This window comes from Carlito syrichta, unplaced genomic scaffold, assembly GCF_000164805.1.
Source record: "Carlito syrichta isolate Samal-C Ts95f unplaced genomic scaffold, Tarsius_syrichta-2.0.1 Scaffold314864, whole genome shotgun sequence".
In the NCBI taxonomy this organism is placed as follows: Eukaryota; Metazoa; Chordata; class Mammalia; order Primates; family Tarsiidae; genus Carlito; species Carlito syrichta.
Window position 1 is genome coordinate 466,041 of NW_007258960.1, and position 21,228 is coordinate 487,268.

At 39.2% G+C, this 21,228-nt stretch overlaps 1 protein-coding gene across 1 annotated transcript in view; it reads left to right on the top strand.

Annotated features, from left to right (window-relative positions):
- ABCC4 (ATP binding cassette subfamily C member 4) overlaps positions 1 to 21,228 on the top strand; it is a gene marked incomplete at its 3' end in the record, with an annotated part of 131,320 nt that overhangs the window by 23,869 nt on the left and 86,223 nt on the right. Inside the window, exons 5-8 of the mRNA XM_021705970.1 lie at positions 15,186 to 15,275; positions 16,530 to 16,693; positions 17,866 to 17,991; positions 20,014 to 20,263. Coding sequence (XP_021561645.1) covers positions 15,186 to 15,275; positions 16,530 to 16,693; positions 17,866 to 17,991; positions 20,014 to 20,263 — 630 coding nt within the window. The remainder of the gene's footprint in view (positions 1 to 15,185; positions 15,276 to 16,529; positions 16,694 to 17,865; positions 17,992 to 20,013; positions 20,264 to 21,228) is intronic.

Consider the following 21,228-nt stretch of genomic DNA (forward strand, 5'->3'; position numbering starts at 1 on the left):
CCCCCCCCCCCCCCCCCCCCCCCCCCCCCCCCCCCCCCCCCCCCCCCCCCCACTGCATGTTGATGGTGAGAAGATTGCAGCCCTCTGCAGCCTTCCGCCTCCATCCCAGCTCTCCTGTTCCCTCTCCCTCTGTCTTTACTCAGTGGATGTGGAAAGACAATTGATAAGAAGTTTTGTCAGTACCTGAGCCATATGATGTCATATTTATAGTTCTCAGACAGAATTTAATTTTGTTTTTGTTTAAAGCTAATTGTATTTCAGTGTAGATTCTATATTGCTTTCTATTTGTACTAGACAAGATGAAATTATAGATATTCAACAGATATAGGCCTTTTTACAAAACCAGCAGTTTAATATGGCTACAACTAATATTTTGCCTATTAGTTTATGAGTAGGTTTCTTTTAGGGAGCTTCTTGAGAGTACTGTCAATGTGATGCTGTGTGGTATATATGGAAGTAGAGTGTCTTCCTGGAAGCATGTGATACTTTGGGCTTTGTCTTCTAGTGGTATTTTCTAACTTTCTGAGAAAATTAGAACGAACTAGTACTGCTTCTTATACTGTTGGTAATACTTAATTTTTTTTTTTTTTTAATTACTACTGCCCCTACTCCCCACCTCCTGTTTTCTGTTTTACTTCTGATGTGAACTTGAATCAGGCCTGGGTATTTTGTGAGAAGTTAATCTTATCAAGGCATAATTTGTCATTCTTCTAGTTTGCTAGGGAATAGCTAAGAGGAATCATTTTAACTTTCCATAGTTTGGAATTTGAGCTAAGAAAGCAAGTTAAGAAGGGAGAAGCTGTTTCATTTAGCTTTTTCTGAGAGGAAATTTCTGTTGCTGAAAAATTAGGAATGTCAGTTGCATCTCACCATCTTAAAACATTATTGTTCCATCAGGGTGCAGGTTAAGATGGAAAAAAAAAATACGCTTTAGCTCAGTGGTCCCAAACTGCTGTGTGTTGGATTCATGTGGAGGAATCTTTGAAACAAAACTAGTACCTGGACTCTATCCCCAGGTATTCTGATATAGTTGATATAAAGGGATATAAATTGATATAAATTGTTATAATTGTTCAACAATTATAAATTGTTGAAAAGCTTTAAAAGTTTCTGTGATACTGATAGGCCTCAAATGCATCATGTTAGCTTAATTTTATGCCTTATATCCCAAGACCTGCCAGTACATATGTGTAGTATATGGTTTGCATGCCTAATCCTCTTCAGTGGTGAATAGCCCTTTTGCACTTGTAAATAGAAACTTTAAAAAAGGTGAGCCCTTCATCACCCCGAGTGTCTTAGAATCTGGACTGGGAATCTCATATGCAGCAGTGGGCAGATGGCAAGTCAGGTACCCAGGGACTTTTTAGAAGATTCTATGAAGTCTTCCAGTGGCAGATTGGAATGCGTAGAGATTGTGAGTGTGCACCCTGAGAACAATCATAAACTCAAAGCAGTCAGATCTTACTTAGGATAACTATTTCAATAATCATGTCTCTGAATAGAAACCTGTGTACTGAGAGGGGTGGGGAGGAGGTGTTAAAATTTCTAATTATAAGAGTTTGTCTCTTCTCTTTAGTCGTGAAATTTTGAAGTTCTTTATTGGATTTCCTTGTATTTAAGGTTTATTTGTGTTTAACTGCATCTCACCTTCACCATCATATGATATTTATGTTTTTAAAATTTTATTTATTTATGTTTTTAAAGACAGAGTCTCACTCTGTCGCCCAGGTTAGAGTGCAGTGGCATGATCCCAGCTCATTACCGCCTTGATCTCTTGGGCTCAAGCAGTCCTTCTGTTTCAGCCTCCCAAGCAACTGGGACTATAAGTGTATTCTGCCACACCTGACTGGTTTTTCTGCTTTTTTTGTAGAGGTGAGGACTCACTGTGCTGCTCAGGCTGGTCTCAAACCTGAACTCAAGTGATTCTCCTGCCTCATCCTCCCAAAGTGCTGGGATTATAGGCGTGAGTCACCATGCCCAGCATGTTTATGCTTTAGATATTCAGTCATCTGTCCTCAATTTAAAAGACAAAAAGCAATGTCATTTAAAATTTACCCACCGAATTACTATTTCTAATGTTCTTCATTTTTTTCTTTAGCTCCACGTTTCCATTTGGTATAATTTTTTTCAGCCTGAAAAACATTCTTTAGTTTTTCTTGCAGTATGAATCTGCTGGTTGTGAATTTTCTTTTTTTTTTTAAACTCTGAAAATCTGTTTTTTGAGAAGGACATGCTTATTGGAGATTGAATTCTGGGTTGGCAGTTGGTGATATCTGCAGTGCATCCCTCCCCAAGATGTTATTATGTTGTCACCTGTCCTCCATTGTTTCTGATAAGAAGTCAGGTATAATTTGTATCTTTCTTTGTATGTGATATTTCTGTTTTCTTTGGTTGATTTAAATAGTTTTTCTCTTTTTTACTGACTTTTCAGAAGTTTGATAATGATCCTAGGTATGATTTATTCATGCTTTTGGGATTTGCTGAGTTTCTTGGATCTTTAATTTGATTCTTTATCATAATGTTTGGGAAATACTTACCCATTATACCCTTTAAAATTTCTTTTTTAACTCATCCTCACACTGTTCTGTTTCTTGGACTCTAGCTGTATGTATATTAGACCATTTGAAATTGTCTAACAGATCACTCTGTCTTTTTCACTTTCATTCAATAATTTCTTCTCTGTTATCTTTAAACTGCTACTAGGTCCAGCCAGTGATATATAATTTTTTCCATTTGAGTGTTGTATTTTCAGTTCTAGAGTCTTTATTAGACTTTTAGTTTTTACTTTTTTTTGCTTCAGATCTCTCTTTACTTCTATTTCCCCTTAATTCTTTGAACATATTGTCCTTCGACCAATTAAATATTTTTTATAATAATTTCTTTAAATCCAATGTCTGAGCCTATTTGGACTTGCTTTCATTATTTATATGTTTTGGGGGATTTGTTTTATAAACAAAGACTGCTTTCTTGTTCTGAGTTGCTCTTGCCTGTTTCTTATAGTCTAGGTTCTTTAAATTTTATATTGGACATTACGAATGCTATCTGCCATGTGATAATTTTCTAAAAATTGTTGAAATTTACTCTAATGGGTTAATGACTGGTGGATCGCTTTGAACGTGTGCAGGCTTGGTTTTATGCTTTGTGAGGGCAGAACTTTGGGAATTCTATGGTTTTTTCCAAGCTTCTCCAACTTGGTGGAATTCAACCTTCAAACTTTATGTTCGTTGTGGGTTCTTAGGACGTGGTTTTAATGTTTTCTTGGACAAGTATAGAGTAAGTCTGTTTTAGGGCAGGGTTTCTCAACCTTGGCACTAATGACATTTACGCCTTGGTAATTCTTTGTTGTTAGGGGGCTGCCCTGTGCATTGTAGGATATTTAAAGCATCTGTGGTCTTTATTCACTAGCATCCCTTAGTTATAACAATGTCTCTAGACATTGCCAAATATCCCCTGGGGAGCAAAATTGCTTTGATAAGAATTATTTCTTTGGAGAGTGGTCTTTCTGGTGTTTCAGCCATATGCAAGGTTTATTATACAATATATGAATGAGGATTCTGCACTCTGGTGTGATGAGAATTCCAGTAGCTCAGCTTGATCTTCACTATCTCTCTTCAGTTTGCTGCTCTGTCAAGGCTTGACCTGTGCCTTTGTAGCCCACTCATCAGCCAAGGATTTGTAGCACCTCCTGCCCCCAGCCCTTTGGAATCCTTCCTTTCTGATACCTCCCTAATTTTCTGGTGCCTTACCAATGTTTTGGCTCACCCAGACTGACCTCTGTGCTCCAGTTCAGCAGGATTGCAGTGCTCTGTTTGGACTTTTGCTCACTGCCATAATTGGAAAGTGGTCTCCCACCTTGCAAGTGTCCTTTTTCTCTGGGATCCGTCTTGTATACTGCCTTTTATCCTGTGCCTGAAACATCTGCCTCATAATGTGCAGTTCTGAGGCAGAAGTACGAGCTGGCCTAGTATGAGCTACTCAGCTATAATTGGAGCAGCAGACTTTCCACTAGTTTTAATAGTCTGAATGCTTATGAAGCTTGGAGTAGGGAGCTCTGTATGTACAGTACAGGGTGTGGTCACATGAGCTGTAGGTTGCCTGTTTAACTTTCTTGCTGAACAGATAGATAAAGGGTGAGGGCATATGCTAGGCTAAGGAACACTATTTCTGTCATGAGTCATCTGTGGGTTTAGTAGAAACCCAGAGCCTGGCCCATCCTAGACCTACGACATCATAATTTTTTGTTTCTTTAGAGTTTCTATTCTTTTTTTTGTTGTTGTTGGACTCTTGCTCTTGCCCAGGCTGGAGTGCATTACACAATCACAGCTCACCACAACCTGAACCTCTTGGGTTTAAGTGACCTTCTCACCTCAACCTCCCTAGTAGCTGGGACTACAGGAGTGTGCTACCATGCCTTGCTTTTTTTTTTTTTCCAGAGACAAGGTCTTGCTATGTTGCCCAGGCTGGTCTTGAACTCCTAGACTCAAGTGGTCCTCCTTTCTCAGCCTCCCAAAGTGCTGGGATTACAGGCATGAGCCCCTACACTTGGCCTGCCATCAGAATTTTTAAGGAAAGGGCTTGGAAATCTGTATATTTAATTTGTGCTCCAGGGAAAGTTTAGAAAAGGCTGTATTAGCAGATGGTAAAGGAAACAGCAGACCAAGGAGAGGGAGGGCCGAATGTGGCGTCCTGGGAAACAGAAAGGGCCATCTGTCCTCTGCATTGTTTTCCTTTGGATTTGTGTTGAAATGATGGCTGATTATTTTTTAATTTTAAAAATTGGTCTGAAAATGCCTTGTTTCTTCATTCTTTTAAGATGTTTCTCTAGGTTTAGACTTCGTGGGTGGTGGTTATTTCCTTTCAGGTCTTCAAAGGTAATTGATTTGTTTTTAAGTTTTCAAATGAACATTTTAAAAAAGTGATAAAGTATACATAAAATAACATTTATAATTTAGAGAAATCATTTTTAAGTGTATAGCTCAGTGGCATTAGGTATAGTCACATTGTTCTGCAACCATCACCTCTGTCCATCTCCAGAACTCTCTTCATTTAGTAAAAGCGAAACTCCATACCCATTAAACACTAACTTCCCTTTTCTCCTTCCCTGATCCTCTGGCATCCTTGATTCTACTTTCTGTCTCTATGAATCTGACAACTCTGGGAACCTCATAGAGATGAAATCAACAGTATTTGTCCTTTTGTGACCAGCGTACTTCACTGTGCAAATTGTGTCCTCAAGGTTAGTTTAGTTTTTTTGAATAGGTTTAGATCACACATTTATTCTGTATTCAGTAAAGAAAATTATGGCTCACCCCAATCCTCAACTGTGGTGGTGTACCTTGAGTTGGTTGTAAAGGAAAAGGAAGGAAGAGGCATCAAAGATTCTGTCCCTTTCTGGCTCCTTGCTCTTGAGCATGTTTTGGAGTTCTCATCCCCTCCTTTCTACTCCCTCTGGGACCCATTAGCTGAATGAACAGGGTCATTTTCTCCGTTGGGTGTCTCTGCAAGGTAACAGCTGTTGACCCAGGGCTGCTGTTTATTTGGTATGCTTATCATCCAAGTGATTCAAGTGAGTTGAGGAAGAGGGACCATTGTAAGAGACTTCTGCTTGCTTCTCCTAATTTCTTTTTATTTTTTAATTTTTAAAAATTTATTTATTTATTATAAAGATGTGGGGTACAATTCAGGGTTAGGTGTACAAACACTGATCATGCAGGTACCCTTATTGATGAGGTATGCCCCTCCCTCCCCTAGCAGTTTCCCTGAACTGCCAGCCCCCCCCCCCCACAGTTTGCCACTACTGCCAATCGCTTTCTTATAGCATTATAATTGCTTGACACTTGACATCCTAATTTCTCTGTACTCACCAGTAAAAGAAATAAAGGCATGGTTGCTTTTGGTAGTTTGGTTCTAAAAGTGAGCCTCAGGGAGTCTTGGCTGCCTTGAATAGTCCTTTCTCTGGCCCTCTGAGGGAGTGAGGTAAGGGGCTGTGGAGAAGAAACTCCTCCCAGTACATTCAGAAGCATCCAGTGTCTGATTTTCACCTTATTCTCAAAGCATGTGTCCCAAGCCCCTTTCTTTGGTATGGTTCTTGGGGTGCATATTGTGGCTCTCATACTCAAAGGCCCTCACAGGGCTAGACCCAGTTCATCCACTCTGTACAGTTGCCCTTTAGTTTCCACAGGGAATTGGATACCAAAATTCGCGAATGTCTTAAGTTCCTCATATAAAATGGCAGAGTATTTGCATATAACCTCTATACCTCCTCCCAGTATCTTAAATCATCTCTAGGTTACTTCTGATACCTAATACAATGTAAACATGTCATGTAAATAGTTGTTATATTGCATTGTTTTTTGTTGGTATTATTTTTTGTGGTTGTAATGTTATTTTTTTATTCTGCTCTGTGGTTGGTTAAATCTATGGATGTGGAGGGCCGACTATACATGGTATAATGATAAAAGGAAGCCAACAGAGCTAAAAGAATGCTAATAGTACCTCCAGGAGGTAAATGCCAGATCCTTCAACAGTTACAGATAACTTTTTGTACAGATTGGCTACCTTGAGTACCAACCATGAAAAATCAGGCAAAACCAAAACACAATTTAAAAAGCCCCAGAAAACAATGAAACTGTTGTTAGATGACAAAGTGTGTGTATGGCAGGTTGTTGATTTTGTATAGACTTTTTCATGTCCCCAAATCTCTCTTCTATAGAACTGTAGAAGAAATGAGACTAGCTTTGTGGAGTAGTCACCCATCATGTTTATGGGGAAGGAGGATATTAGCCAGTCCCTGGGTCCAGCCCTCAATAGTAGAGATTAATGGCTTTAGATTATGCAGTCATGAAAGTAGGTGTGGGATTACTAAGCAACTCTGGCCAACAATATTGGAAAAATACAGGCAATTTTCTGCTTCAGGTGAGCATACTTGTCATAGTTGTCTGTTGCTGTAATACCAAGTTTAGCTGGCAGTTGCATTATCTGACAAACCCCGCTCTGGGGTAGGGTCATGAACCAAGAAGTAAGCCAAAAGCAAAATTGTTAATTCAAGTACTTGTTTTCTGTTCTGAAAGTTCTTAATGTACTTTTTCATAATCTATTTATTCTGACTTTACTTACGTTACAGTTGAGCCATATTCTAGTCTAAACACAGCAGTAGATAATGATGACTTAATCTGATGAGAATTTGAAGGGACAGTTGATAGCCTCACATCAAGGGGCAAGGTGGAATGATAAAGTACCAACATCCAAAAGGTGGGGCCGTTTGGGTATGCCATGGGCGGAGCATCCATATGCACCAAGGGTCATTGGCACTGAGTAAGAGCCATGATGGTTGTGAGGAATCTGCATTGTGAAGGTGATGAATTGCCATTTGCATCTTAAGTTTTAAAAGGAATATTAGAGAGGAGCTTGGGGAGAATTTTTATTAAAATGAAGACTGGATTAATACATTTATTAATTTATTTAGTGTGTCCGCAAATAATATTTTTCAAATTAATAATTTTTTTCACACTTATTAAAAAATTAAGAAAGATGAAATAGTTCATTCTTCAAATAAATTCTGATTATTATTTGACTGATGAAAAAAAGAATAACCTTTTGTTCTGGATTATAGAGTTTTCTTATAATCCCAAGTGTATATTCTTGCCTGCCCTCAGTAATAACCAGCCATAAAATGGGATCCCTGCTCTGATGGAGTGTGCATTCCACAGGTCACAATATTGTTTTTAATGGCCATGTAGGTTATAGTATAACCAATACTTAGATATTTAGATTGTTTTCCAGTATATGTATTGCAAACAGCCTTTCAATGGACATGATTAAATGTTGGGATGCATCCTTATTTCTTTTAATTTTTTTTTAATTTTAAAGATGGGGGGTACAATTCAGGGTTAGGTATACAAGTGTTCATTGTGCAGGTACCCTTGTTAATAAAGTGTGCCCCGCCCCCCTTCCCCAGGCAGATTCCCACTACTGCCAATCCTTTTGTTCAAGTATTACGATAATTGTTCAAGGTCTGCTTATGAGTGAGAACTTGTGATACTCAGTTCTTTGTTTCTGTGAAATATCACTCAGTATTATAGACTCTAATTCCAGGTTGCTGTGAAGTTCATGATTTTGTTCTTTTTTATGACTGTGTAATATTCCATCGTGTATATGTATCATGTTTTTTTAATCCAGTCCTCTTTTGATGGGTAGCATGGATAGTTTCATGTTCTTGCTATTATGAACAATGCTGCGATAAACATATATGTGCAGGTATCTTTTTAATACAGTGATTTAAGTTTTTTCAGGTATATTCCCAGTAGGGGGATTGCAGGGTCATGTGGAAGATCGATTTTTAGATCTTTTAGGAATTGCCACACTGTTTTCCTCAGGGGCTGTACTGGTTTACACTCCCACCAACAGTGTAGAAGTGTTCCCTTTTCGCCACATCCTCTCCAACATCTGTTGTTTTTTGAGTTATTGATGATAGCCATCCTGACTGGAGTTCGGTGGTTTTAATTTTCATTTCTTTGATGACTAATAAGGCTGAGCATTTTTTCATCTATCTGTTGGCTGCTTGTATGTCTTCTTTTGAGAACTTTTTATTCATATCTTTTGCCTACTTTGTAATGGGGCTGTTTGTTTTTTCTTTTTGGCACATTTGAGTTCCTTGTAGATCTTAGATGTTAGGCCTTTGTCAGACATACAGTTGGCAAATATTTTTTTGCAGTCTTTGGGCTGTCTCCCCACTCTCTTGATGGTTTCTTTTGCTTGGCAGAAGCTATCAGTTAGATGAGGTCCCACTTGTCTATCTTAGCTCTTATGACATGAACACTTGGGGTTTTGATCAGGAATTGGTTGCCAGTTCCAATTTCCATAAGGGTGTCTCCTGCATTTTCTAAGGCTCTTATAGTTTGAGGTTTTACAAAAACACACATGAATCAACCCAAAAATCAAAAGAAAGAAAACAAACAAATAGCAACAACAACAAACTTTATTTGTTAAGGATACAAATTTCCAGACTTTTGATAGCCCAGAAACTTTTCCTCCCAAAAAGTTGTTAATTATTGATATTCTCCCCAGTGAAGTGAGACTGCCCTACATTTTTGTTCGGACTCGATGTTATATTTTTATAATAATTGCAGATTTCACCAGTTTCATAGGTGAGCAATTATTCTGCTTTGTTATTTAATTTACATGCTTTTGAGTAATAATGAATTTGAGTATTTGGATATTTTCATTAGCCATTTGTGTTTTTCTTTGTGAACTTCCTGTACGTGCTTTTTGTCCTTTTAAAAAAATTGGTAGTTTTTTATAATTCTTATTGACACTTAGGTACTCATGATTTATCAAAGATATTTTGGGTCTAGAATATATAATGCAAGTATTGATTTCAGTTTGTTTTGGTTGCCTTTTATTTGTTGGAACTATTTTATTTTCACAAACAAATGTAATCAAATCATGTCCTTTTATACCATGTCAGCTTAATAAAGCATAGAGCCAAAATATTTGCAGAACAGTGATGCTAACTTGCAGGTTGTTTTTCTCTACATTGGATGTGAACTTGTTTTAAACTATAACATGTATATTTTATTAGAATCAAACTTTAATTTTCTACGTTAATGAGTAACAGCAGTAACTTTACTTCATTTAAAAAAAATTGAGTTCCTGTTCTGTGTCAGATATGAATACTTTTAGTTTATCTTCTCTTCTACATAATAGAAGTAATTCTTGCTTTGTAAAGTTGTTTCCCAGTTCAGTTGTCTGGCTTGTAGTGGGTACTTAATAAAAGGTAGTTCGATTTATGATCACAATGATGTTAGTGAACATAGCAGGGTCTCTATAACTGGTAGCTCCCAGCTATTTGGCAACAGCCAAATAGTTATTACACTGAGAGTGCTTCTGGGGGTTGAGCAGAGTGCTTTTTTGTTTGTTTTTTTTGGTCTTGATTTTAGGTAGAATTTAGATCATCAATTTTATGCCTTTTTCCTTTTTTAATATACAGTATTTAAAGCCAGAAGTTTCCTCTCAGACTTGGTTTAGATGTATTCCACAAATTATGATATAATATTTTATTATCATTTATTTCAAAATATTTCTAATTTCCCTCATGATGTCATCTGAATAGCACATGGTTATTTAGAAATATGTTGTTAATATTCACATATTTGTGGTTGTTAGAGATACCTTATTATTAATCTCTAATTCTGTTCTCACTAGAAAACACTCTTTATAACAGTTTTATATTTAGAAACTTATTGAAATTTATGGCTCAACATAAGGTCTAGCTTGGTAAACTTCCCATGTATAGTTGAAAAAACTGTTATGCACTTGTCAGGTATGGGTTCCATAACTCAGTTTGGTTACGTTCATTACTGGTGTTGTTCAAATCCTCTATATGCTTAGGATTTTTGTTGTTGTCTACTTCAGTTACTAAGAGAAGGATGTGGAAATCTTCAGTTATGATTTTGGAGGGTTTCTGGTTTTTCTCTTTAGCTTTTTCTGTTTTTGTTCATTTATACTTAGGAGTGGTGAATTCACTTTTATCATAATGAAATATATCTCTTAATCTATGGTAATATTCTTTGTCCAACATGTTACATTGTCTAATATTAATATAGGCATGCCATTTTTTTTGTGCTTATTGTGTGCATTACTTTTCTTTTTCCGTCCTTTTTCTTTCAACCAGTCATTTTATTTAATATAAATAGTATCTCTCAGCAGGTAGGTTCTACTTTTGTTAATCCATTCTGAAGGTCTCTGGCATTTAATTAGAATGATTAGTCTGTGTACATTTAGTGTGGTTATTGGTGTGGTTAGATTAAAGTTTTTCCCGTTGCTATTTGTTTCATTGGTTTTCTTTGTCCCCCACCCCCCTTTCATTCCCATCTTTTCTTGAGTCAATCAAATAATTTGTAGTGTTCCATTTTCAGCACTCTCTTTGTATTTTTAGGATTGCTTTGGGGATTAAAATAGGCATTTTAGCTTATTTCACTTAGTGTTAATATTGGGCCATTTTTCATTAAATGTTTGAAGCATATAATAGAAAAATTCTGTAATCTTTCTCCATCTTTTGTGCTGCTATTACTGCTTTAAGCAGCTAGTTTTTCAAAGAAATTAAAAGGGAAAACAATCTTTTATGTTTACCCACATATGCAATTTTGGTTTTTCTTTATTCCTTATTCTTCTTATCTATAGATCTGAGTTCTTGTCTGGTATCATTTCCCTTTTGCTGGAAGACTATTCAGTGTAATTTTGATTTTGGAGGGTTTCTGATTTTTCCCTTTAACTCTTTCTGTTTTTGTTCATATATATTTAGGAGTGGTGAATTCACTCTTTTATCATAATGAAATTTATTTCTTTATCTATGGTAATATTCTTTGTCCAGCAGTCTACATTGTCTGATATTAATATAGACATACCATCTTTTTTATGTTTATTGTGTGCATGACTTTTCTTTTTCCATCCTTTTTATTTCAAATTCCAGTTACTTAAGTTCATTGGTGATGAAGTCTCTCAGCCGTTGTTTATCTGAAAATGTCTTAATTTCACCCTCATATTTTAAAGAGCATTTTTGTTGGTTATAGAATTGCAGACTGACAGTTATTCTTGTCTTTGGTTCAGCACTATAGATGTTGTTTCTTGTTTTCATTGTTTCTGATAAGTCAGCTACTACTTGTTTTGTTGTTCTGCTTTGTGTAATGCATCATTTTTCTAAGGCTGTTTTTAAGAGTTTCTCTTACTTTTTGATGTTCAGCAGTTTGACTATGATGTGTCTAGGCAAAGATCTCTTTGTTTTGTCTTTCTCAGAATTTGCTAAGATTCTTAGGTATGTAAGTGAATATTTTCTACCAGATTTGTCAAAATTCCAGCCATTATTTCTTCACATTTTTTTGTTCTCCATTTTCTATTTTCCTAGGACTGCAGTTAGATATGTGTTTAATTGCTTAATATTCGCCTATTGAAACCTCAGGTGTTTCCATTTTGAACTTAGTCTAAGTGCATGGCTTTTACTCTAGAGTGCTATTTTTTATTACTAAGGTATGGCCTTCCTGGTATCTCAGTTGAATGCCTGAGGTCCTTATGTAAGTCTCTTTCTCTTAAATCTTGCTTTTCCCCCCTTTATTTGTTCTTTATATTTCAGATTGTAAACTACAGAAGAAAGGGCTAGGGCTAGTGACTATGAATAGATCAGTGGAAATTATCTGCTATTCATGTTATCTAGCAGATCTTCATTTTAGATATTGTACGTTTCAGTTCTAGAATTTCCATTTGGTCCTTTTTGATAGTGCCCTTTTCTCTCCTGAAATTACCTATCCATTCACTTATTATAACTATATTTTCCATTAACCTTTTGAACATATTCATAGTAGTTGTTTTATAATTCTTGTCACTAATTTCAAAATCTAGAAATCTCAAGGCTTATTTTTATTAACTTTTCCACCTTTGATTATGGGTCACATTTTCTTGTTTCTTGATATGTCTAGTAATTATTTTACGGTGTTGAGCATTATGAGTTATACATTATAGGTAGTCTGGATTAAGGGTATTGAGTTTTGTTCTGGTAATTATTTACATTTCTGGTATATTGGTCCTATCTGAATTGGATTTCTATCAGTAAATCATAGGCAGGTGTTTCCACTTTTAACTTAGTCCAAGTGTGTAACTCTTATTCTAGAGTGCTATTTTTATTACTAAGGCGTGGCTTTCCTGGTATCTCAGTTGAATACCTGAGGCCCTTACGGAGGTCTCTTTACTCTTATAGGGCAGCATCTTCTAGCACTACATGGCCTCCAGGGACTCTCTTTGGTACTCAGCCCAAGACAGCTACTCCTCTCTCTTAGGCCTCATGGACAGTGAAGCCCCTGACAAAGCAACTTTGAGAAACCCCCATTAGAAGTTCTGGGGCCTACTCTTTGCTACTCTGGCTCACAAATTCCAGACACTTATGCAACTTGGAACAACCATCTTGTTCTCCTCTGCTCAGTGAAACTACAGTTCTGCACTGCCTGTGGTCTAGTGCCTGGGGACAGCTGCTTTGTATGTTTTGTCCAATTTTATAGTTTTACAGTGGAGGGCAAGACCAGTACCAATTACTCTCTCGTGGTTGAAAGCGGAAGCCTGGCAGTTTATTATTTTGCTGTGTCTTCCTCATTAATAATATTAGTGGCACTTCACCATTATAAAAATTCTAACTGGAGTATAACTGATTTCTACAGTTCCCTAATTTCTGTGTGACCGCAGAGTTATTATTAACTTGGGTTTACTTCTGTTAAAAGCCAAGCATCTGAACTTCCAGAGCCCACCCTCTTAGTCTACCTCTATCCCCAGTCACAGACATGAACTAATACTCTGATTCATTGCCCCTATTCAAGCAGCCCTCATGGTGCACTCAGAGAAACTTTGTGTTTTGTACCAATTGTCACTTATGCCATCTTAACCCTTCTTAGTCCTCATTGTCAGCAGCAGTGGTAGTCTGCGAATGGTAATTCAGGTTGGGAGTGGTGGTCTTCAGCTATTTTGAAAATGGTCAGTTTAGGATCAGAGTCTAGTGTGGCCACTTTCTTTGCCTTATGTTAAAATTAGGTATTTTAAACCAGGCTCGGTGGCTCAGCCTGTAATCCCGCGCCTTTGGGAGGCTAAGGTGAGTGGATTGCCTGAGCCTGCGGGTTTGAGACCCACCTGGGCAGCGAGACCTCATCTCTACAGTAAATCAAAAAATCAGCCGGGCGTGGTAGCGCATGCTTGTAATTCCGGCTACTCGGAAGGCTGAGGCGGAAGGATTGCTGGAGCCCAGCAAGTCGAGGCTGCGGTGGCCGGGAGTGGCCACTGCACTCCAGTCTGGGTGACAGAGTGAGACTCCAACTCAAAAAAAAAAAAAAAAAATTAGGTATTTTAAAATTAGATCTCAGATATACTCTCCCTTACAATAGGTAGTGTGTTTTCTGCATGTTGGATTAACGTGTTTGTGTGTAATATTGGCTTTAACAGTATTTGCAGACAGCCTTCAGTAATTGAGGCACAATAAGTTCTGTTTTTTTCCTGAAGGGATCCAGCTGGATGCCCCATGCCCTGCCCTTGCCCCTACCCCTACTATCTTCCTCTCTGTATATTTTGTGATTGAATTCACTACTATTTGCTTAGCATTTTTTAACTTTCAGAGTGTTCCATGTATCTCTGGCCCTTCCTTTCCATTCATAGTCTCGGTTGACAGTCTTATTACCTCTTGCCTGGGCTGTTATTCCTTTTCCTTCCAGAAATCTGGCCAAACCCTCCTATAGCTTAATCGTCCTCAAGTAGAGTTTCTCCCTCTAACTGAGTAAATCATATTTACTGTTCCATATTGCCTTCTAGACTCCTCAGCTGCTTTACAGATGACCTTCCCAGATTTGGTTTTTTTTTTTACAGTTCCCCTCATATCTCCCTTCCTTGTACTTCTCTGTAAGCTTCCCCTCCACTGCAGCACCCTCCCCTCTGTAAAGTCAGTCCTCTTCATTGACCAAGGTCTCTCCCACTCATTGTCCCTCAGCTGAAACCTGCTCCAGTTCTCTGTCCAGTTCACACTTGAATTACAGGTGTTTGTATAGATCTAGTCCTGTCTCTCAAGACAGGAAAACATGACTCAGTAGTGCGCCATATCCCTTGGAGTCCCTTTTGCCCTCCACATGGTAGATATTCCATAAATACTTGTCATTTTATTCTCTTTGGAACCCTTTGATCCAGGGAGGGTGAAGAAACTAATACCCCACGTGTTGATATGTGATGACGCACAGAGAATTAAAGATCAATTCCAGGTTTATATTCTGAGTCTCCTTGTTGATTTCCTCTGACAGCCTCTTCATTCTTATCTAATTTGGCTCAAAATTACTTCAGTTGACCCTTAAGTATAAACTTAATGTTTTTTTATACTTAATGTTCTTTTATAAACTTACTGTTCTTTTGGGGGCACGCCCAAGTTCATTAAGAAATGAGATGGGAAATTGTTCTCCTTTCTACTCTTCCCTTTGCTGTCCTGGTAGGGCACGTCTGCCACTGCAAAAGGTATTGAAGGGAAAATGCTGATCCTTAGAGTTTCCATCGTTGTTATCCTGGTCTTTTCATCACACAAGACCCCATGGAATGGTGCTCTGGTCTGATGTTTTCTACATCTGACTTGGTATCACTGTATGAATACAATTCTCCACCTCCCTCTTTTATTTCAGGCACTCCGTCTTAGTAACATGGCCATGGGAAAGACAACCACAGGCCAAATAGTCAATCTGCTGTCTAATGATGTGAACAAATTTGATCAGGTAAGCTGCACCTGAGAGATCTTCTGGTATTGCACACCCTTCTTAGTTTAATGTATCAGACCGTCAAGTGCCAGTTCTTGGCATAGGCCAGGATTCTTTTGAGGACATAAGGCAAGGGTACTTTTTAATCTTAGCATATGGTGATGGGATTTTGGGCTGAATTGTTTTTCTTCTTCTCCAGATGATAAACTCCTGCAGGGTAGGGATTGGTCTTTTACCTGTGCCCCGTACAGTGCCTGGTACATAGAAAACCTTTGATAAATCATGTCAAATGTTTGGTTCCTAGTCAGAGGTAACCTATTCTTCCCTGTCCCACCATGCCTCCCGCAATTCTGTGTTTTTTGTTTGTTTGTTTGTTTTTGTTTTTAAAGAGACAGGGTCTCACTCTGTCACCTAGGCTGGAATGCAGTGGCATGACCATAGCCAACTGTAACCTTGAACTCCTGGGCTCAAGCGATCCTCTCACCTCAGCCTCTCTAGTAGCTGGGATTAGAGGCATGTACCACCACACCCACCCAAATATTTGAAACTTTTTTTGTAAAGACAGGGTTTTGCTCTGTTGCCCAGGCTGGTCTTGAACTCCTGGCCTCAAGTGATCTTTCTGCCTCAGCCTTCCAAAGTGCTGGTATTGTGGGCATGAGTCACTATGCCCAGCCTGTGCCCATTTTTTTTAATACTTACCTTATGAGTGTATCCTTATGCAGGGCATTCTAGTTACTGGTGAGATTTGTATTGTGCTAGGACCACTTTTCTTTGAATTTTTCATTTATCAGACATGAACTAATGCCCCTATTCAGTGTCAGGGATGAATAAAACTTGGTTTCTTCCCTGAAGAAACTTGGAGCCTGCCTGGGAGATAGATACACAAATGATTACTGGAGAATGTGGTAGGCACTATGGTATAGGCTTTTCTGGGGTGCTGGGGAGCACCAGGGGAGATGGGAGCTGAATTTCATGGCAGAGAGTTTTGAAAAGTGCTCAGCTCATCTGGGAGATAAACAAGATCTGTATTTTCTTTCTTATGCTGCTGATCTGGTTTTCTTGTAAGTGCCCCAGACCTGCCCTTTGTTTCCCCAGAATGGCTTTCTCTGAGGTAGATAATTGGATTTCTGCTTTGGCAGGTTTAAAATCCTCTGTGGTTATTTCTGTTTAGTGTTTTGCCTGTTCTTTCTGAGCAGATTATTTTTCTGTACTGCGTTCTTACTGGTTTTGTTTTTATATAGTCCTAAGAACACTTTGTCTTTTTCTTTGAAGGTAACCGTCTTTTTACACTTTCTATGGGCAGGACCACTGCAAGCTATCGCAGTGACTGCCCTTCTCTGGATGGAAATAGGAATCTCGTGTCTTGCTGGGATGGTAGTTCTAATTATTCTTCTGCCTTTGCAAAGCTGCATTGGAAAGTTGTTCTCATCACTGCGGTAAGAGAAACACTGGTTTAAAAAATGTTCTTTGTGTTTGATAATACTACAGTCTGCCCAATGCTTTTGTTCAGAAACAAAATAAATGCCTTGTATTATCTCTCCTTTGCATATGTTGCAGGCTCTTAGGCTTACCCAGTGGGAGCTCCAGCCTTCTGCTGAAGGTTAATCTTTTTGGGGTCAAGGTGAAGGCATCCACTGGTCTTCCCAGCTAGAACTTCAGGCACCATAGCTTCACTAAGTAGAATGTCTTTAAGCAGAATTTACCTATGTAGAAGTTACTTAGACATATTAAATGATAATAAATGGAAATATTTTAAGGCTCAATTCCAGCCACATATATTTTTATTATGCTTATGTGAGAGCTATTTTTCATGTGTGTATACATGTGTTATTTTTAATTCAATGTTCCATGAAGCTATAAGCTCCCTGAGGGCAGGGTTGATTTTAATGATGTCTTTATAAATTCCCACAGTTCTGGCAGTGTATGTGTTAGAAAAATGGCTGTTGATGAAGAGGTTAATGATGATAAAGTAAATTAGGCCTGAAGCAGGTCCCAAAGAATTGGAAGTAAGCCATTGTCAAGGTTATCAGGCGGATGGAGGTGCCCCAGTTTTCAGTGTGCATTGAGTTCTTTGTGCCTTTGCTCATGGTGTATTCAGTACTTGCAATTTTTTTTACTTTTCATTGGTTGCCATCTGGAGAAATGTTCCATATCTTCCTAAGCCCTTTTCAAATTATCCTGGTACTTTGAAACTATTTTGCTCTCTGCTTTTCCAGCAGAATTAACAAACAGCTCTTTCTTTTTTGCTCCCAGCACTTTATTACCATTTTATTACACCCCATGCACTGTATTATTGTTAGACTTAGTACCTTGCTGACTTCCCTGCTTGCCTGAGAGCTCCTTGAAGGAGCAGATTGTATCTGACTCATTTTCCTGTTTTCCTCAGCAAATATTGCATTTTCTCCAAAATACGTACTGAGTTGGGACAAATTGTTGACTTTGTGATCGCAGTCTTTTTGCATTTTTATTTTGAGTAGGACCTGTCTATGTTGTCGGTGCAAAAGAGCTGTAGGGAACCATTTGATCCAGGGTCTCTGCCCATGCCTGTTGCTGATAAGGAAAGTTAGGCGGTGATCACTGGCTCACCTCCCGTATCTGTCCCCCTTAGGAGTAAAACTGCAACTTTCACAGACATCAGAATCAGGACCATGAATGAAGTTATAACTGGCATAAGGATAATAAAAATGTATGCTTGGGAAAAGTCATTTGCAGAGCTTATCACCAATTTGAGAAGGTAAGTGATTGTGTACATTATACTGTATTCTTATACTTTTCTATTTGCTATTTTTAAATGGAATGTTTTAGAAGTCTTATTAGGCTTTTACGTTAGGTAAACTTCAGTACTACCTACCCTGTGTCCTGCGTGTGGCAGTAGGGTTAAGTGGAATGGCAAAGGACATCATTTTAACCTCGTCTTCCATTCACCATGTTTTTATTTACTTATTTATTTTTGGGTCAGATTCTCACTGACACCCAACCTGGAATGCAGTTGCATAATCACAACTACCCCAGCCTCAACCTGCTGGGCTTAAATGATCCTTCTGCCTCAGCCTTCCAAGTAGCTGGGACTACAGGTGTGCACCACCACACCCAGCTAATTTTTTCATTTACTGTAGAGACAAGGACTTGCCATGTTGCATAGACTGGTCTTGAACTCCTGGGCTCAGGCAGCCCTGTCACCTTGGTCTCCCAGGGTGCTGGGATTATAGGTGTGAGCCACTATGTCTAGCCCTACCATGTTTTTAAAGCAAAAGGTATGTATGTTCCTTGCTAATACAAAAAGGAAATTCTAAATGTTTGTAAATATCCAAAATCTCCAGCAAGCAATGATTCTATGATATTAGTATTTGAAAATATGACAGAGTAAAACTGCAGTTTATTTTGCAGCCAAATGGGCAGATTATAGAGATCGGGCACTCTCCAATTCATTCCAGACAACCATGGAAATACTGTTCCTTTTGTTTTGCTTTATGACTTTGTTTTGTTTTGAATTGGAGTCTCACTCTGTTACCCAGACTGGAGTGCAGTGGCATGCTCCCAGCCACTGAAGCCTCGACCTGCTGGGCTCCGGCGATCCTTCCGCCTCAGCCTTCCAAGTAGCTGGAACTACAGGCGCGCGCTACCACGTCCAGCTTAATTTTTTTATTTATTGTAGAGATGAGGTCTCGCCAAGTTGCCCAGGGGGGTCTTGAACCTGTGGGCTCAGGTAATCCACTCACCTCAGCCTCCCAAAGCACGGGTTTATAGGCCGAGCCACCGAGCCCAGCTTGTTTTTAGAATTTTTAAAAATTTAAATATCTGATTAGTTTTGGTAATCCTGCACATGACACTCTAATCCTGGCAGCACCTGGCCACCTCTTACCTTTGCACCTTTGTAGATGTGTCTTCCTACGCTTCAGATGTGCTGTCTCCTTCATTCTTCTCTGACCTCTGCCTAGTATGTGACCTTTGCTGACTCTGCCTCTTTGAATTACCCACCTCTTCTCCTTGCTCCCATGGGGCCCCGTACCATCTACTTCTGTCTAGTGTCTTGGGTTCTTAAAAATTTGGGGTTGCTTATTTTCTTTTTTTGTTTTTTTGGGTTTTTTTGAGTTGGAGTCTCACTCTGTTGCCCAGACTGGAATGCAGTGGCTGCTCCCAGCCCCCGCAGCCTCGACCTGCCAGGCTCCGACGATCCTTCCGCCTCAGCCTTCCAAGGAGCTGGAACTACAGGCGTGCGCTACCACGCCCAGCTAATTTTTTGATTTATTGTAGAGATGAGGTCTCGCCTGCCCAGGCGGGTCTTGAACCTGCGGGCTCAGGCAATCCACTCACCTCAGCCTCCCAAAGCGTGGGGTTATAGGCTGAGCCACCAAGCCCGGTTTGGGGCTGCTTATTTTCTTATCCAATCATTTTGTGAGTTCCTGAGGAGCCAGGCTGTGGCTCACTCATCAGCCAGGTACCCAGCAGAAGACTTGTGTTTATGAATGCTTGTTAAATGAATGTGTTTGAGTGCTTGCTTAAATCCAGTCTGATTGACCCAAGATGTCAAACTGTGACATAAAATATCATTTTGTTGGATGAACGAACTGATTATTCAGTGGTCTGTGTGGTCCTTGAATTACAGCTGTACCCAGGGGATGTGCTGTCAAATATTTCCATAATGTAAGAGATAGTTTTCCTTAATCTATATCCACTGCATCAAAAGGGACCTTGTGCAAAAGGCACTTGACTTTGATGTTGATATCTCCTTTAAAACCTGCATTCTGTTTTTTAGGAAGGAAATTTCCAAGGTTCTGAGCAGCTCCTACCTCAGAGGGATGAATTTGGCGTCGTTTTTTAGTGCAAGCAAAATCATTGTATTTGTGACCTTCACTGCCTACGTGCTCTTTGGCAACGTGATCACAGCCAGCCGAGTGTTTGTGGCAGTGACGTTGTACGGGGCGGTGCGACTGACAGTCACCCTGTTCTTCCCTTCAGCCATTGAGAAGGTATCAGAGGCGATCGTCAGCATCCGAAGAATCCAGGTGTGGCAGCAAATTACATTTTAAAGTTGCAGGTGGATTTTAAGTAAAAAGGACACTATTTTGCTTAGTTTCCTCTTAGTGTCACTGTATTCCAATTTAGTGAAGTAGTTTAACTCTCAGCCCTGAAATGTTCAGTCATTCCAAAATGTTGTGTGTACTTCCCTATCTTAGAGAGCGTGTACTAAAAACAGTGTAAGAATTGTGATCATCTATGGCAGCAAAGTAAACAGCTGTACCACAGGGTTCTTGGTGCACAAGTGATAACTAGGGTTGTGATGAATGTGTCTACAATGCCTAAAAGCAAACAGATTTCATCTCCTTTGTTAACTCAAATGCCTGGCTAGTGACGGTACAGTTCTGAGTTGAGTACGATTCCTCTGTGGGCTGGAAGGAAAGAGGTTGCTGAAAGGTCTTTATTCCTCGGGCAGGAAGAATGGCCTCAACCTCACTTAGTTATCACTATTTAAAAATGGGTTCTTTCCTCTGCGGTTGTTTTCCTTGTGAATTGCTAGGTGTGCCTTTTGGATCTCTGCAGTTTTCCTCTCCTTTTTTCACTGTAAAAAAAAAAACTGTCCATGAGCCTATTTCTAACAGCTTCTTCCATTTAGATTTGTTGATTTCTACTTTCTTGGTCTGTTTCTGCTGCTATAACAAAATACTCAAGACTGGATAACTTATAAAATAGTAGAAATGTATCTGTCACAGTTCTGGAGCTGGGAAGTCCATGATTAAGGTGCTGGCATTGGTATCTAGTGAGGGCTGCTCTCTACTTCCAAGATGGTGTCTTGAACACTGTGTCCCCACATGATGGGAGGGACAGAAGGTTAAAAAGGGCCTGACTTGCCGGGCTCGGTGGCTCAGCCTGTAATCCTGCGCCTTTGGGAGGCTGAGGTGAGTGGATTGCCTGAGCCCGCGGGTTTGAGACCCGCCTGGGCAGCGAAACCTCATCTTTACAATAAGTAAAA